Source organism: Colossoma macropomum, unplaced genomic scaffold, assembly GCF_904425465.1.
Source record: "Colossoma macropomum unplaced genomic scaffold, Colossoma_macropomum, whole genome shotgun sequence".
NCBI lineage: Eukaryota > Metazoa > Chordata > Actinopteri > Characiformes > Serrasalmidae > Colossoma > Colossoma macropomum.
This window is the reverse complement of record NW_023494806.1, coordinates 11,452,719-11,470,621: the sequence shown is the minus strand read 5'-3', so window position 1 is coordinate 11,470,621 and position 17,903 is coordinate 11,452,719. Positions and strand designations below refer to the sequence as shown.

The window sequence follows — 17,903 nt, the reverse complement described above, 5'->3', positions numbered from 1 at the left end:
AAACTAATTTACTGGAGTTTTGTCAGAGTTGCTTGTTCTCTTGACTGAGGAAGTAACATTTAGAGACGACTGTGATTGGCAGAGAGGTGTGTCAATTATAATTTTGCAAATTTGTTGGTTTGTCAGCCACCCTCAACGTTATCAGTGCTTAGCTGAGAACGGTCCATCACACACATAAAATTTGGTCAGTGGTCCTATAACAGCCCCTTTCCATTAATAGATTGGATAGAGGGTGGCCAATAAATTATGCGGCAACAGAGGGACAGTCAGTAACTGTAAACCTACAAAGTGCTTATGGTAGATGTACCTAATAAAATGGCCAGTGAGTGTAGGTACAAGGTAGGTGAAATGTCAACTCGGTGTGTGTTCAATCCAGCATGATTAATAGTCATCATTTCCCTCTATACCTAACAGTCTATGACTATGTGAGTAGACGGACAGACAGTTGGGGAAAATGAATAAGCTGTGCTTAAATCTAAAGCTGGTGTATGCTGCCCTCCCCTGGTTGTAACAGCATGTTGTACATTCAGCTCACCCTGCATCACACTGGGTCAGTGCACCAGCCTTGCTGTTGTTGGTAGCAGTTGGTTCACTCTCCAGGAGAGCATTTCCACTCTTCCTTTCAGCATTTATGCTTTTCTAAAAAATTAAAAGTTATGAAAAATATGCATCCAGTGTCATTTACAGCAATCAAACCCATTTTTCAAACGAAACACAAGCCTATTGCACATAACACACATTTATTGACCCCTTAAACTGGAAAGGTCTGCATGCGGGCCCACACATCAAGTCCTCACTCTCATAGCCACAAAAATTACATATGAGTTTTGTTGTAGTTACTGAAAATTTCATAGTATTTACTGAAATTTCTAGATTAAACTAATAATCGCAACATCAATACCTGAATCATAAGCTTAGGGTTTAAGAATGTGAAATATTTTCTCTCAGATGTTTTAACTGGCCTCACATACATGCATACATCATTACATAGTGAGGCATAAAAACAAATTAATTACCAATTTTCCATATATGTCAATTCTATACAGTTTCACATTTACAAACATCCTCCACTGGCTGTCATTATAACACAAAAGCCCATGAAAGCTCAGCATTTCTGTTTGTATGTCAGTATGACGTCCTCAAACAGCGAGTGCTTTGGCCAGTCAATTAACACCTCTTGGATTTGTGAATAATTAGACGTTCTGGCATGTGTTGGATCAGTGTGCAGTTCACAACTCAGCACTGTGTTCTGTCTATCTGTTGGAAAACAGCCACATCTTTGGCATCTTTGGGTCATGCTGAGAATTTGACATGTTTGGGTCACACTTTGAAGTTCAATCTTCATGGCAGATGAGTGGTTGTTTTATCTCTGATCACTCTGACAGCTGATTGAGTTGTGTGAACTGAAGGCTGTGACTTCCACAGGCAGCACGGCTATACAATATATAATGTGTAAAATATTATGGCCATATAGGCCTTAATAGAAGGCTGCAGTTTGTAAATAAGCACACTAATGTTTTTTTTAATGCAGAGCTGAGCGATATCTATTGTCTATACCAGGATTCCAGTACTGATATCATGCAACAGTACTGATTTTTAATTTCAGCTATATTAATACATAATAAGAACTCAGTTAAAGCAAAATTCTACTTTTTATTTTAAATCTGCATAATTCAACAATTAAGACATTCATGGTTTATACTTCCAAACATTTTGTACTTTGCACTGCCACTTGTTTATACATTCAGGCATATTGCACAACTATTAACATATGTTATCTTTTACAGTGTATAGGCACTCGGTTCATCCACTGGATATGGCATCCACCACTGCATTGTCACCTGCATAATACAGGGTGATTCAAAAAGATTCATCCGATTTCAAAGTGCCATATTTTTACAACCATGAGGCGTCTAGGAACCAATCACATACCAACTGAAAGAGGGGTCATAGAGTTTCTGACTGTGACTGGAAGATGGCTCCCTTCAGTCTGTGAGGAGATGCGACCCCTGAGCAGAAAGTGTTTTGCGTTCTCCACTTCAATAAGAGTGAATCTGTCATAACTGTGCAATGTGATTTTCATCGGCAGTGAACCTCCAACAGCTCAGAGCGTTCGTCGTTGATTCCACAACACTGGATGATCTCCGAAATTGCATCGAAAGAGCTGTGAGTACAGTGACACCCAACATGCTCAATCGAGTATGATGTTGTCTGTACAGCTGGTGGAGGTTCATATTGAGCACTTGTAAAATTACATAATAAACTTTATGCTCATTTAAACCATTTACAATTTACTGCATTGTTCTGTAATGATTTACAAGTGAAATAAATCATTTTGATATCAGATGAATCTTTTTGAATCACCCTGTATTTATGCGATTTTTCTTATTCTGGTACTGCGCATTATATTTTATGGCTGTTTTAGTATTTTTTAATATATATCTTTATCTGTTTGGAGTCACTCGATGTTATGTTTTAGAGAAACTTAGCCAAAATTGTCTGCACATTTGACGTGTTAGATGTTTTATGATACTTTTGAAATATGGTTTTGGTTTCAAATGCATTTTTAAAAGAAATTCTGTACAAGCAAAGCAAAATAAAAGTCCCTAAAGAAAACCTTACCATTATAAACATTACATATAAAACTCAGAAGACACGTGTAGGCTCACTATGATTTTGGATAGTAATTAAAACAGCTATATTTGCACTGTAGACATCACAATGCCTGGTTGCCATCACCACCACTGCAAAGAAAACTGAGTTTGTAAGTTTCTCTACGATACACCATTTCACACCAAACCAATCTAAAAGACTCTGTTTACATTTCAATGACTAAATTATGCAGAAATTTAAAAAACTGCTGTAAATCATTCACATTGTTTTGAGAGAAAAGTTAAAAATGGTGTAGTTAAATATAAGGCAGAACAAAACAGTCCAATCAAATTATGTCAGACATTCTTTTTGTAATAGCTTGGGTTCAATAACTTAAACATAATCTGATACTGTGATATATTTGGAAAATTATGTGATGTTGAATGTATCAAGCACTATTTCATATATGTAATCATATTATGTAATATAGTCACAATATGCTATTTTCTTGACATCATGCAGCCTTCAGTGAAATTTCCATCCACTCAAATGTATTATATGTTAAATCAGCTGCCAGAGACATTAATTCCAGACACATCTGACCACTCACCTCAGGCTCTTGTATCTGCTGTTTTCTGACCCTCTGGAGGGCTTCTTTCTGCTTCTTCAACACTTCCTGCACACTCATTCTCCTCTTCTCCTCCTCGAGTTCTGCTTTTCTCTTCATCTGTTGTTCCTTCCTCCTCCTCTCGAGGGTCTGACGATGCATGTATTCATGCAGCTCCTGTGTATTTTGTTTCTGTCTTGTACTTTGTTCGGTTGGGCTTACGTTCTCTTTTCTTTTCAAAGACGATGGCTGAGCTGTGCTGCTTTTAACATGGCTACCAGAGGGGTCTGTTGAGGCCTGGCAGGGTGAAGTATACTTGGAGGGGCTTCGGTTTTTGTTGGCCAGAATGAAAGGTTTACAGGCAGGAGAGGATTTTGTACAGTGGCTTAAAAGATTATTTTTGGTGAAATGATCAGAACTTTGTTTTGATCGATTCTGAATGTTCAGTGGTTCCTTCTGTTGAGTCTTCTTATGACCTGTGAAGTAAATACACAGCTTGAGTACACACTGTAAATCAATTCAGCAAGTTAAGAGCCATTTACTGTGTGTTTGGTGTAGGGGTGGGCAACATGATATCAGTCTCATGATAAATACGCATTTCTGAGTATACAGTCAAATGCAAAATTTGAACATCCCCAGTCAACTTACACATCCTGTACAGGGAAAGTTAAATCTGGCATTTTTCTGCATATTTTAGTGCACAATTTCTACATTTTTGCTGTGTTTGGGCCACGTTTTATGTTCTATTTTTTCCCCACTATGTTAAATTCAGCAAATGAACAGTAATTGTGCAGGTGTGTGTTCTCTGAAGTATATATGTATTTATTTATTCAAAATCAGCTGAACATGTCATTTGTCCAAAGGCACCCAAACTTTTGCATATGCCTGTATCATGGGTATCTTCAGTATTTCTAAAACACTGAACACCTGCATGTATCAAAAAAAGAGACAGATTTAGGCCAACTCACTAAATAAGCATAATAACTGGATGGATGTCATTCAATTATGTCAGTAATTTTTTTTGTGGGGGGGGTGGTGGATGTTGACCCAATTTTCTCCCAAATTTAGTCACGTCCAATTTTACTAGCTAGCTACATCACATGATGCTACTAAGCTGAATGGATGAAGGCTCTTATGTGCTTTCTCAAAGACATGTGAAGTGCTGCTAATGCAAAATCATTGAATAGCTCAGAACGCCTGGAGGAGGACAAAAACTGCCAATTCTGTTATGTTAGCTAAGAGACGCCCGCATGATGGATAATGGGGGGGAGAAGGAGGACCACCCTACCCACCTACAGAGAGTGAACCTAATTAGATTTCCAGGCCCAGCCATTGTTTTTAATAATGCTTTTTAATGAGATCCCACTGTTTTGCTTGTGCATTTTGTCTGTTTCAATTTGTTTACAGTCCTAAATATTGTGATAGATATTGTTTAATTTCAAGAATCATGATGATATATGTCACATTGCCCACCATTACTTTGGTCCATGATCTGTTCATATGGTTTCATTGTAAGAGCACTGTACCCTTGGTGTTGTCCTTCTGAGTCTCTGAGACACTAATGGTCTGGGGGTCCAAGACTTCCTTCACAAGCTTCTGTGCTTCCCTCCAAGCGGATATGTAAGTGGAATGTGCTTCTATTTCATTGGGATGAAAATAGAAAGTTTAGTCAAAAAGTTAGTTCTACATTTCTTGCACAAGATGCCAAGTAGGACAAGCTGGTGGTGAGCCAGTAAGATACACCTTTTATTAAATTTTGAGGCAGGAAACATCCCATTAAGTCATTTCTTACTGTTCCTGAGAGCAGCACCTTTGGAGTCTGGTTTCAAGTGGCTGGCTGCGCTTGCGGAAGGGCTTAGATAGGCTTTCCTCACACACAATCCCATTACCCCAGCTGTACCTGGTACTATTCTTGCCCCTGGCCAAAGAAATTTTATTACACTATATTACAGTATAACTTAATTTAACAGAGTCTCACACGGTTCAATCTCCTTTTTGTGTCATCCCAGTGCCTCTATATCTATTTTATACAGGCCTGGCTAATGTCATTGCTCATTTGGAATAATGCACAGAGACAGTACAGACCTTTGCTGGTCACCCTGCAGACTTTCCTGATGACGTGGCATTGATGCGTCAACTCGGCGACAGGTCTTCCAGATATTCTCTCAAGCTTCTGCTGCTGGATCTTTGCTCTTAAACTTTCTAAGGCCTTAGACTTTGGGGAACCCCTTTTCAGAAGCTCCATACGGTGGACCCTTGTAGGTGAGCCGGGGGACAAAGCCCCACCTTGTGGAGAAACTGGAAAGTGGAGAGAAGTGGCTTCTGATACATCTTGTCTCAAGCTGTTTGGTGGAGGTTCATCTTCAGGTTTAAGTTCTGTAGGATTTTTTAAAAGTGTGGTATCTACTAGGAAAGTGCTGGATGAACGGGTTTTAACAGGTTTCCTGTGTTTGAAAAACAATGGTTATTTGGTCAAATATCCAAATACTGACAGGACTCATGATCTTTCAGGATCTGTTAGATGAAATAAACTAAGGGCTTACCTGGAACAGGCCCTTGAATCATCCATGTTAATACTGTGAGTCACTATGTAAGTTAGTTTGATGCTCTCCTCATTGATAACCTGAAAACATTTGGGAACAAGTGAGGGCTAAAATATTCTCTTTTTGCATCACAATGAAAAAGTGATGCATTGAATTGCTGTGTTTCACACATATTGGACGATACGTGGGCAGCCAGAGAAGTATATTTCATCAGATTTAACAAAGAGAAAATATTGTTATGAACAAACAAGGACACAAAGTATCATCCCTGTGGTCATTTCCCTGTCCTAAATCTTCACTAGTCCATGAGGTGCTCAACATCTAAAAACGAAAAAAAATGTGTAACGTTCATTTATTTGATGTCTTATTTGAATACGCAAATAAGTAAACGCTTGCTATGGTGAGTTCATATATAATGTCCATATATTTAAATAACCTCCCCCAACCCCACCCACAGTGCTCCCACAGGTTTGTATCAGATCACTGGAATTGACTCGAGTCCAATGTGTACGTTATTTACACATAAATTAAACATTTAAATCAATTAAACACATTAATTCAAAAGGTGTTCTAGGCCACAACATGACCTGTAATAAGTGGTTACACCAACTTATACATGTGCATGAGGCATTATATAAATATGGCTTCAATTTGAGTAAGTCAGCCCCAAGTTTCCTCTGCAGTCTCTGCAACTGAGATTATATGAAATAACAGCGAAGGGAAAGGTGGATTAAAGTTGTATATATACAAGCTTATGCTCATGAGCTGTGACACATCATAAATCGAAAAAGAAAAATAAATCCCTCTAAATCCCCCTGCTGTGTAGCCTGATACATGGCTTTAGTCTAAACCTATAAAATGTGTTCGGTGTTCGGTTATGCATTTTTTTCAGTTGACAAGTTATGCCGGTTTTCCCAGTTCCCATTCATTTGCCTATCAGCTGAGTCACAGATGGCTCATTATTTGTAACTCCTATGGGCAGACCAGTTTTTCTGCTTCTAAGAGTTTTCAGTTTTGCCGTCTTTACTGCTTTCTGACTTCTAGTATGCAGACACCTGCTCTTCTGAAATTAAGGGTATAAATAGGGAGTTACTGTTCTGAGAAGACTTTAAACCAGATGTTGGAAGCATTGCTGTGAGGATTTGGTTGCATTCAGCCACAAGAGCATTAGTAAGGTCAGGTACTGATGTTGGATGATTAGTTCTGGATCATAAATACAGCTATATGTCATCCCATAGGTATTGGATGGAGCTCCATTGATCCAGAGAACACAGTCCCACTGCTCCACAGGCCAATGCTGGGGGGCTTTATACCCCTCTAACTGATGCTTGCCAGCAGGCATGGTGAATTTAGGCTCCAGAGTGCCCCATTGTATTGGCAGTGTTTTTCTATGGAGATTATACAAGATGCACAATTCTGTCAGCAATGGGTTCACAGTAAAGTAGCTGAGTTCACTAATTAGAAGGAATCAACAATTTAACAATTGTGTTTATTTCCCAGGAAAGCCAGACAGCATCTATTTGAATAGACAGATAAGGGTGTCTGGATACTTTTGGATATCTACTACCATTCAAAAGTTTGCAATTACCTGCCATATTAACAACTTTCTTATTTAATATGCAATTATGACTTACAGTCATGTGCAAAAGTTTGTGTTTGATACCCTAAACCTATGTTTAGTTGATGAAGTAAAAAAATATGTAGACATCCACTACAGAGAACACACTTCTGCACATTTTAATGCATAATTACTCTTTATTTGCTGAATTTAATGTACTGAGAAAAAATGAAATGTAAAATGTAACCTGTGCAAAAGCTGTGGCACCTTTTATCTTTATAAATAAATATAAATTCAGCAAATAATTAGAAACTGTGTGCTAAAATCTGCACACAAATGCCATATTTAAGTTTGCTCTGTGTAGAGGATGAGTTAATGTATTTTCAGATAGAAAACCAACAAAATATATCATTTGAATGGGGGTGTTCAAACTTTCGCGTACAACTGAATAAAATGTTCAAATATTACAAACTATTTATCAAAATCTATTTTTAGATTTTTTCTTACATATTTTTAGATCCTTTTTTTGTCAAGTTATCTGCTTTGAGATTTCATCTACACTTTTGAAATATGATGAAATGTGGATATTCATTTTATTATACCTTCATTTTTATATTGTACAGCTTTCTCAGTCACTTTATAATCTTGTACAGCGCTGTTCATCATTCTGGACACGGACACATCTAACCTCTTTTAGTCTTTATTTACACAAGTGCCCTAATAATTATAATTAATAATTATCTGAGTTGCACAGAACTAGCATATTGGGATCATTTTATACTACCAATTGGTTTTATATGATTGAAAACAGTGACTTTAAACCTAGATAGATAGATAGATAGATAGATAGATAGATAGATAGATAGATAGATAGATAGATCACTATGCTCACAAAAACTTACCTTTCAGGCAACCTAAGCGTTGGTGTTTTTAAAAAAGTGAACTAAGATATAAACTTTGACAACAGTGTTGATCTTGCTGCCTACATTGCTTCAGTAAATGGTGATCTGGTGGAACACTGGTTTTGTTGACATGTGCTCAATCTCCTAGTAACAGTGAGGACTCAACTAGTCCAACTGTCTAGCAAACAGACTGCAGTTCAAGTCAGTGCAGTTCAGGCTAGCACCTAATGCTAGCACATGTTAGATTCAGACTCCTCCTGCTGCACAGCACCACTTCCACACAACAGAGGAGAGGTGTACACTCATTAACAGTGTCTATCAAGAATGCATATTCAATACAAGTTCTTACTTAGCTTTGTATCACTTATTTACAAAGAACTATGAATGAAACTGAGCCCTTGTGAGGATAGAACATGATCATAGATCACAAGAAGCTCTATGCAACAAAAAAAATGCTGTCTCCATTCAAGCTTGTTTTCTTTTATAACCCTTTCATGCACAAATTCTAAGTATATTCAGATTTTATAGGTGATTTTCCTGCTCAACATAGCATAAAAGCTGTTCACTTTATCTGACGTAGTGGCCCCAAGCATTTGAACATTTTAACCATTGGTCATTTTTAGTTACATTCTTTGGAAAACTCCATAATGTTTGATTTATTGATATTTATTTCAGGGAAAAACACTTTTAGCACAATGCCATACTGAAGGTAGACTCTCTGTGTGAAGAAAGCTGAAGAATAACACGAACCATACTGCATTAGGAGTAGCCTACTGTAAAGCACAGGTGTAGAAACATCAAAGTTTGGGGCCGTTTTTCTCATAAGGTGGAGGTGAGCTTATGTTCATAGATGGGATCATGAACTCAGAAGTGTATAAAGGCATTTTGGATGGAAACCTGCAAAAGTCTGCAGAGAACTGCTCAAACGATACTGATCTGAAATGAACTAGCCACATTTTGAAAGAATATTTTGCCAAAAAATGGATTTACAGTCTTAGAATGGTCTGTTAAATATAAATACCGCTTGGTTTGATATTTTGTTTTTCTAACATAAGAAACTTAATACATTTTTAATTATGGTACAAATAACACCATTTGTGGGGCCACTGCAGTAGTTTTATTAAAATGTTGTGGAATTATTCATGTATATGGACACCATGAATCAGATAACTACAAATAGTGTAGAGCACATTTAATGATATTCTCCGTTAAGTTTAAACTATTACACATGTAATATTCAACCATCCATCCATCTTCTAAGCTGCTTATCCTTCTGGGTCGCGGAGGGTGCTGGAGCCTATTCCTGCGTTCACTGGGCGGAAGGCAGGGAACACCTTGGACAGGTCGCCAGTCCATTGCAGGGCACATGTAATATTTAATATATCTATTTTTTTTTTTTATTTAATCTATTTTTTTTATTTTAGCTTCTTCCAAAAATGATTAGGACATTTTTATGTTTATCTTATATCAAAAAAGAAAAGGAAAGCGTTTTCATATTTAAAGGTGTGATCTTACTTTTTACTTCTGATAAAATGAGTAATCCTAACAGGAAAACAGGAATTACGTTCCAAGTATTTCTCCTAAGCATTCCATAGCGAAGAGTAGAATGGTGTAAAAATAACATGCTGCCATGCTGATGTCACCCCATTCACAATCCCAAAGCTAGTTTGAGCCTAGGCCTCCACTGCGTGCTTTGACCTTGTTCATAAAAACAACGTCAAATTGACACGCCTACATGAAGCATCTTTTAAATAAACAAACGACATAAGTGTACGGGCATCTGAGGTCTAGAAGTCAAGGCCATCGGATTTCTGGAAAGCCTGCAAGTGCACCCAGGTGCAGACGTCCTGCTTGCTACCATGCCATGTGCTTCAACAAGTGCGGCTGTGTTCTGGCAGCAGCAGGGTTTCCCCCCGTTTCACAGACCACCCATTGAGAGAGTGAGAGAGCACAGAATCCAGCAGTGTACAGCAGTAAAGAGAGCTTCATTCATTACCCACCACATCACTGTGTATACACTTAGTTTACCCTTTGTTAATGCACTATACACAGTACAGATGCATATACTTTAAAGTATAGTTCTGCAAAAAAATCACATTTACAGTTCTCCCCCATCCTAAATAGTCAATAGGTTAAGAAATGTTTGATGTCTGAAATTGGCTTCTTTAGTTTTGCATTGCAGCTAAGAGGCTAATGTTGATAACAAGCAATGGACGTTTATACAAACCATTAACAAATTAGCATCATAGCATTTCTACAAAGATACTGTACTAATGTTACAAAGATACTGTCTAATGCCTGAGACATTGTTTTACAGTAGCTTTGAGATAAAATGTATATTTTTAAATACATGTAAAGTGGAGAGCTAAATGTAGGACACTGTGAGACAAAACAGTCCCCAAAGAAAATAAACTTTTTTTGGATTTACCGCTATTTAATCATTATTACTATTATTACTATTTACATTACTATTATCAACGTTACACAAAACACTCAAAAGATACATATAAGTTCACTTTAAATAAGGTCATTCTGGATAGTAAATAAAATGACTACATTTGCATTGTGGACATGGTGACCCCTGGTTCCTATCACCACCACTGTAAGACACCCAAGTCTGTATGTTTCTCTACAATGCATCATTTCACATCAAACCACTGTGAATGGCTTTGTTTACATCTCAACCACTGAATTATGCAGAAATTTTGAAACATCTCTGAATCTTTCCCGCTTGCTTGTGTGGTTTCTGACATTTATTTATTGTTGGAACTAAAAGAAACAGTGAGAAACTATATTATAACTCTGTAGTTCTGTGTGAGACTTCTATAACAATTCTGTCTTAAAGTGATCTATAATAAATAGAGCAAGTGGTTCAATTTAGTATAAAAGTCTGACATCATATAGAAAATTCTTCTAGTATTAACTATAGTTATCACTACTCTTGTGGTAATAACAATCCACAATTTGGAGGAAAACCATTCTTGAACCTCTTCCACCTTCCAGTCTATCATCCTATAAATTTCTATCTCTACCTCCCATTACGTGTGACAATGTTTCACACCTGACCACCACCCCATCTCCTCCCTGTTTCTCAGGCCTACCTCTCAGTCCTACCCTTGTTCAGCAACAGTTTCTGCCTTTTAGCTTAAAGCAGAAGCTCATGTTCTCAGAATTCTCCCCTGATACTACAACCATATGTAAAAGGCATGGTCCAAATTAGTGAATTACCATTACTGTGATAAATTACATCACATTAATAATTTTTCATAGTACTTTTAAATGTGCCATTGTTGGTTTTTGTTTGTCTGTCCATACAAAATCTCAGAAAAACAAAATGTCAAGAAATATTGTGTACTGTGAAGATGCCTTAAAGTATTGTAAAGTATCGCCCACCCATAGATGCTATCTCCTCCAATATAAGATGACAGTGGCCAGATGACATTTGGCCAGATCCTTTACAGTTTTATAATGTGAGTGACACTTGAATAAAAGCATGGCCATCTAAAGTTAACAATGGCAGATGCTTTTCCTTGCAGTCAGATCACTTACTAAGTGGAGTGCTGAACAGAGATTTGCTGTGCTTGTTGATAAGGGGTAAGAGTGAAGGCTTCGTTCGCTTTGATGAATCATCTGAAGGCACCGGAAAGCTCAAAGAGGATCAATGAGAGTACAGATTCAGACACTTGTTTAGAACAGTGCTTTGTTGCAGGAGATCATGCAGGAAAGAAGCCTTTAGAAAAAGCGAAAAAAGGGAGCATATTTTATATATTTATATATGTATCTGTAGTTGAGTTACAACAGCTACTGAGGACTCCAACACTGAGTGACAAAATTCAAACTGTTGCACATGAAGAAAATACATTGTACTGATTGATTGCTTCATTGCTTGATTGATTGACTGATTGTGTTTACCACCATGTTACATCACCTTTCCTTTTTAACATCACTTAATATATGTTTGGGTACTGAAGACACACGTTTTAAAACCCATTTGCCATTATTCCATTGTACAAGTCTTCAGCTGTGCAACTGTAGGAGGCATACATTGTTCTATTTTGTGCTTTATAATGCACCACACAAGAGACACCAGCCTGGACTGCAGACAGGCCAATCTAATAATGATTGCACAGCCAAGCTATTGTAACGTGCAGAATGAGGCTTAGTGTTGTCATGCTGACATTAGCATGGACATCCCTGAAAACAAGTCTGGAAAATAGTGCATGCTTCACCAAAATGTGTATGTTTTATGCCTTCATAGACGTTACCCATACTATGGGCACTAATACATGCCCACACCATGACAGATCCTGACTTTTAAACTTTACACTGGTAACAATCTGGATGCTCATTTTCTTCTTTGGTCCAGAGAACACAATGTCCATTACTTCTCTAAACAATCTGAAAGGTTAGCTAGTCTCAATATACATCTCCACTGTGCATCAGACCATGCAGTGAGCTTGAGACCAGATAATTCTGCAGCCTTTCTAGACGTTGTTGACATATGGCTTCTGCTGTGCATTGTACAGTCTTAACTTGCTATTGTGGATGCAGTGATGAACCGTGTTAGTTGACAATGTTTGTCAAAGTATTCCCAAACCTATGCAGTGATATCCATCACAGACGCTTGCCATGCCCCTTAAATGCAGAGATTTATCTTGATTCCTTGAATCTTTTAATGATATTATGTATTGTACAGGATGAAATATCTAATAGCCTTGCACATCACTTCTTGGAGAACATTGTTCTTAAACTGGTGCCTTGACCCATCCTTGCTAATAAAGAACAAGGCCCTTCCTGTGCATCTTTTATACCTAAGAATGATCACCTGCTTAAGATGTTCCTAGTATTAAATGGCCCCATCTCAACTTTTTTAAAATGAGCATACATTTATTAAAAGAAAAAAAATTTAAGTTGATCAGGTAAAATATTCCATATCTTGTGTTTAATTTAAATAAATTCAATATACAAATCACCGCTTTTGGCTTTTATCTTTAATTCACATACTGTCCCATTTTTTCTGGTTTGTAAATCCAAATCTGTTTTTCTTAGCGTAGGCAAACAAAACAATCAAACAAGAAGATCCTCTTCTGCTCCATCAAGCAGACAGTGGCGCATGTCCATGCATCAGTAGCACTGTGGCCATTAAGTCCGGTCACATGCGCACGGACACAAGTGCATCTGGTCCACAGTGCAGTGGTGTATGATGGCTGCAGAGATGGAGAGGTGAGAAACAGCTGTAGGAGTGAGTGTAGCGGAGCTTGACAGACAGTGGTGGGTCTGGGACAACCACAAATTGAGTACTGAATCTTGCTCTAGCAGCTGGCTGCTGGCTGGCATGCAGAGAGCTGGACCGGGGGGAATCCCGCGAGAGAGTGGGGGGGAGAGAGAGAGAGAGAAAGTGCTCTATTCCTCCCTCGGGCATTCTGAACACACTGGCATTCATCCATTCAGAGCAGGCAGGGCCCCAGGCTACACTGTGTTGCTTTGGTTTCCCCGGATTCAATCGTTATTGCGAGCCTCCCCCCACATCATCCCCCAGCCCAGCCCACCCCCTGCCCCATTCTTGCAGCAACGACTCATGTTTTCATTGATCACAGCAGTGGAAGAAGAAAAACACAGATAAAATGGAAGTCTCAGCCACCAGGCCTTAGCACAATTGAGATGCAACTGTTCTGATTGTGGTCAGAATAAGAGAAACAGCTGATCCTCTGAGAAGCAATGAATGGAACATGGCAATGCAGGAATTCCAGTCAGAGTGGTCCATATCTGTGTATTCCTGTGTGTGTGTGTGTGTGTGTGTGTGTGTGTGTGTGTGTGTGTGCACTTCTGGTTGCGCCTGTTTGTGTGTGTGTGACTGCACAGGAGCGAGATTTGGGAGCCGATTTCCAGTTCCTATAGCAACCGTGATGTAAGCCGAGAGGGGCAACTGCACCCCGTCGCCCACCCCTCTACCCCCCCTCTACCCCCTCCCCCCTTTTCTCTCCCTTTCTCTTCCTCTCTCCCCCTCTAAAAGAGACACAAGCCCACTCACAGGAAAGGCTGGGTGAGGTAGAATGGGAAGTGCACCACGTTTTGCTGGATTATAAAGCGCTTTATCGTTTATTCGTTTTTCCTTTCTTGCACTGCGGAAGAAGATTAGCAAGCTGGAAACCTCTGCTCAATAACAAAACACGGGCGAGAAAGGTGTGTGTGTGCAATGTCTACCTAGGAATTCAGTTCAGTTCACTGATTGGGCTGCAGCTTCCGAGGCTATTCTGGGCTAAACGCAGCCCAGTGCAGCCGGTGCTTCTGCAAACCTCTAAAGTTTCTTTTTCTTTTTTTATAAAAAAGGATGTTTGCACATATTCTGTATGTGGAAACATTATTAGTCTTATATTTCTGTGTTTGACCTTTGTTTTTGAAAGTGCTTATCACATATTCTCTCTAAAACGACCATCTTTATTAATTATTCTGGTCACATTAACAAAATTAAACGTGCTGTTTTGTAAGTAAATGCAAACTAGTTTAAAATCTACTTTCATTTTTAATTGTTTCACTTGTTCAAAGTTTGTCAGACCTTTTTTTCATGCATCTTGCCAGCTCTAACTAGGTTATTCTCTCTGACCTAGTTTTGGTGTTAGCGGTGTGAACAACTTTTCAGGCCTTTGACTGAATAACTAAGAGGAATCTCATTGTCTATGTACGAATCTTTGTACCAGCTCTGTTGAGAGATACTATAACATTATCCTGAATGGAGTTGTGATATAGTATAATAAAGAACAGGTGCTTGTAATGTCTTACTAAATTACACTGGCATACCTTTTAGAGAAGTACATTTACAGGTTATTTGAAGCAAAAAAAAAACATCATCATGTCAGTAGATGGTATTATAAACACTTATGTTTTAATCTGAACCTACTGTGTGAATGTCAAATTCATCCAATAAAACGTCATTACATGTTCATCCTCATGCATTTTTCTATCATTCCAAACCATTGAATCTAGTATTTGGGAATTTGGTAGCTCACTGAGAAACAAGGCCTATGAAACAAATGTTAACCTGAAAAAATGCTGTAGTTTAATACAGGAGCTGTTTCCCCTGTTTCACTAGGCCAGTATATGGTAAATTTTAGCAGGTGCATACTGCACACTGAAGCACTGGACCAGTTCCCTATAGCCATTCTGGGGCTAAACTGCAATGCCAATGGTGGTTCACCATGCAAAAAAACTTATTTAGTCTAGATGCTGGCTTAATCTGGGTCTAGGAATCAGACCCAATGTCTTTAGAAACTTCACTAGGCCAGTATATGGTAAATTTTAGCAAGTGCATACTGTACACTAAGGCAGTGGACCGATACACTAGACAGTGTTTAAATCTTATCTAGGACTAAACTAAACGCTGCAATCCCAGTGATGTTTCATCATTACAATCTGATTTAGTCTAGGTTTCGGCTGGGCTAGGAATCTGGCCCATTGTGTGAACAGTACAACTCTTACTTTTCCTTTTACTGCCTGGACACAGTGTTTTTCCTTATGCTGTAGAAAGCCCCAGCCCAATTAGTTCCACTAAGACTCACTGTCCTTTCTAGTTGTCTCACTTTACTTACCATATTCTTTTTCTCTAAAGCCAGAGCCAGGGCTCTTCTAATGAGGACTGCCTCATCGCGGGCCTCTGCGAGTCTACAAGAGGCTGTATGGAGAACCGGCGCGGTCAGCACACTCCACAACCCAACGGCCAGCCGCGAGAGGCCTCGTCTGGAGCCCAGTCACCCGGGCGTCAGTCTCCACTGCTCTCCGGGGCCACCTCCCTCATCTCCCTCACACAGACAGAGGAGCTATTTGACCTGATAGCCAGCTCACAGAGCCGCAGGCTGGACGACCAGCGGGCCAGTATAGGAGATCGACTGGGCATCACGATAACCCAGAACAATGTCGGCCATCTCTGTGAAGCCTGCAATCCACAGGAGCCTAGCGATGAATTCTTCAATATGCTTATAAAGTATCAGGTAATGTCAAACAGCCTGAGTATTATACAGCGTGATTCAAAAAGATTCATCTGATTTCAAAATGATTTATTTCACTTGTAATTCATTACAGAACAATGCAGTACATTGTAAATGGTTTAAATGAGCATAAAGTTTATTATGTAATTTTACAAGTGCTCAATATGAACCTCCTTCAGCTGTGCAGACAACTTCAACACGATAGTCAAATCCATCCCATACTCAATTGAGCATGTCGGGTGTCACTGTACTCATGGCTCTTTCAGTGCGATTTCAGAGATAATCCAGTGTTGTGGAGCCAATGACGAATGCTCTGAGCTGTTGGAGGTTCACTGCCGACGAAAATCACGTTGCACAGTTTGAAAACTGAATGAATCTTTTTGAATCACCCTGTATTATAATCTATAGATGATACAGTACAATGCATAGTTCAGAGGCCAACCTTCATTCATTTAATTTCCAGTCAAAATGGCTATTAAGTACATGCTGTTTTTATACAGATATTTCTGAGAAGATTAGATTTAAGGAAAAGAAAGAGGAAAGTCAAAATTTCCTAAACTAAAGTTCAAAGATATAGAGAAAATATGACTCTTTACAACTGTATAACAAGACCATGTAGGTCGCTAAATCTGTTGCCATCAGATAAACAAAACTTAAAGAATTCAACTTTGGGAGAGAGGAGAAAATTAAGCTCCACTCTTGTTTCAGACTGGACAAAATCTACAGGTGTTTCTGTCCATCCTCCCACTGTGAGAAGACAAGTGGGCATCAGCAATGTGGAATGAGGTTTTATTGACTGATGAGTCTAAATTGGATCATGAGAAGCAGAAAATACAAGTGACTACTAAGACTAAGCTTTGGAGGTCTTTACAAGAAGCACCTAAAAATAGTCTTGCTGATTTCTTTGAAGTCGCTGAGGCTTCTGTGTAATATCCTGCTTTTTTATTGACAGGAAATCTGACTTTCGCACAGTATTGCACATTACACCCATGTAGTATTTTTACATAATTTTTTATTGAACCCATTGTGGTCTGTTTTCATAACTAAAGCTGCAGAATATGATCGCAGTCTAATATAATTGCAATGCTAATCTTTCACCCATATCATGCAGCCCTACTCATTTTCCTCATAACTTAGTTTAGAAGGTCATCTGGGTGAGAAAGGAAAGCAATTTAGTGAGAAGTCTCTTACCTAAAAATCGAGTGAGGAATTGAATCTCTTCTTTAATTTATCCTACTGTACTTCTTCCTCCAGTCCTCCAGGATTAATGACCAGAGGTGCTCCCTGCCTCCAGCTCCGGATCCGGATGAAGACTTTTTCAGCCTCATTCAGAGAGTGCAGGCTAAACGTATGGATGAACAGCGAGTCTCATTTCATCCGGATGAGAAGGATGACACAGACTCTGAGCCCAAGTCCAAGCCTTCTGAAGAAGACTCCAGTTAGAGACTGCTGCTGCACTTCACTGCTCTCATTAAGCACTGACTCTGACAACATCCTGGAGCATTTCTCAGAGCGAAATATTGCGGTCGTTGGTGGAATTGGTTGACCTCTTTATCTGGCTCAGCTTTGTGGCATAAAGTTTAGACCATTCTTTCCCAACTGTGGTCCTCTGGTGCTCCTGCACAGCATATTTTGACTCCACCTCATGTAGGCTTGGGTGATTTGATGATATCATCATCACAAGGCCACAGTGGAATTATTTTGTGGCAATTTGAAACA

At 38.9% G+C, this 17,903-nt stretch overlaps 1 protein-coding gene across 1 annotated transcript; it reads left to right on the top strand.

Moving 5' to 3' along the window:
- Positions 1-13,405: 13,405 nt before the first annotated feature.
- On the top strand, positions 13,406-17,903 carry gpsm1a (G protein signaling modulator 1a). Its single transcript, XM_036599100.1, has 3 exons — positions 13,406-13,425; positions 15,809-16,187; positions 17,439-17,903. Exons 1-3 carry the CDS (start codon positions 13,406-13,408, stop codon positions 17,625-17,627), a joined length of 588 nt encoding a protein of 195 aa, XP_036454993.1. The 3' UTR covers positions 17,628-17,903.

What these genes read in the sequence shown, in the direction of transcription:
- gpsm1a (XM_036599100.1), top strand. Translation starts at nt 13,406, where the DNA reads ATGGCTGCAGAGATGGAGAG. An exon ending in ATGGCTGCAGAGATGGAGAG is followed by an intron (nt 13,426 to 15,808) that starts GTGAGAAACAGC and finishes TTTTCTCTAAAG; the next exon opens with CCAGAGCCAGGGCTCTTCTA. An exon ending in ATATGCTTATAAAGTATCAG is followed by an intron (nt 16,188 to 17,438) that starts GTAATGTCAAAC and finishes TTCTTCCTCCAG; the next exon opens with TCCTCCAGGATTAATGACCA.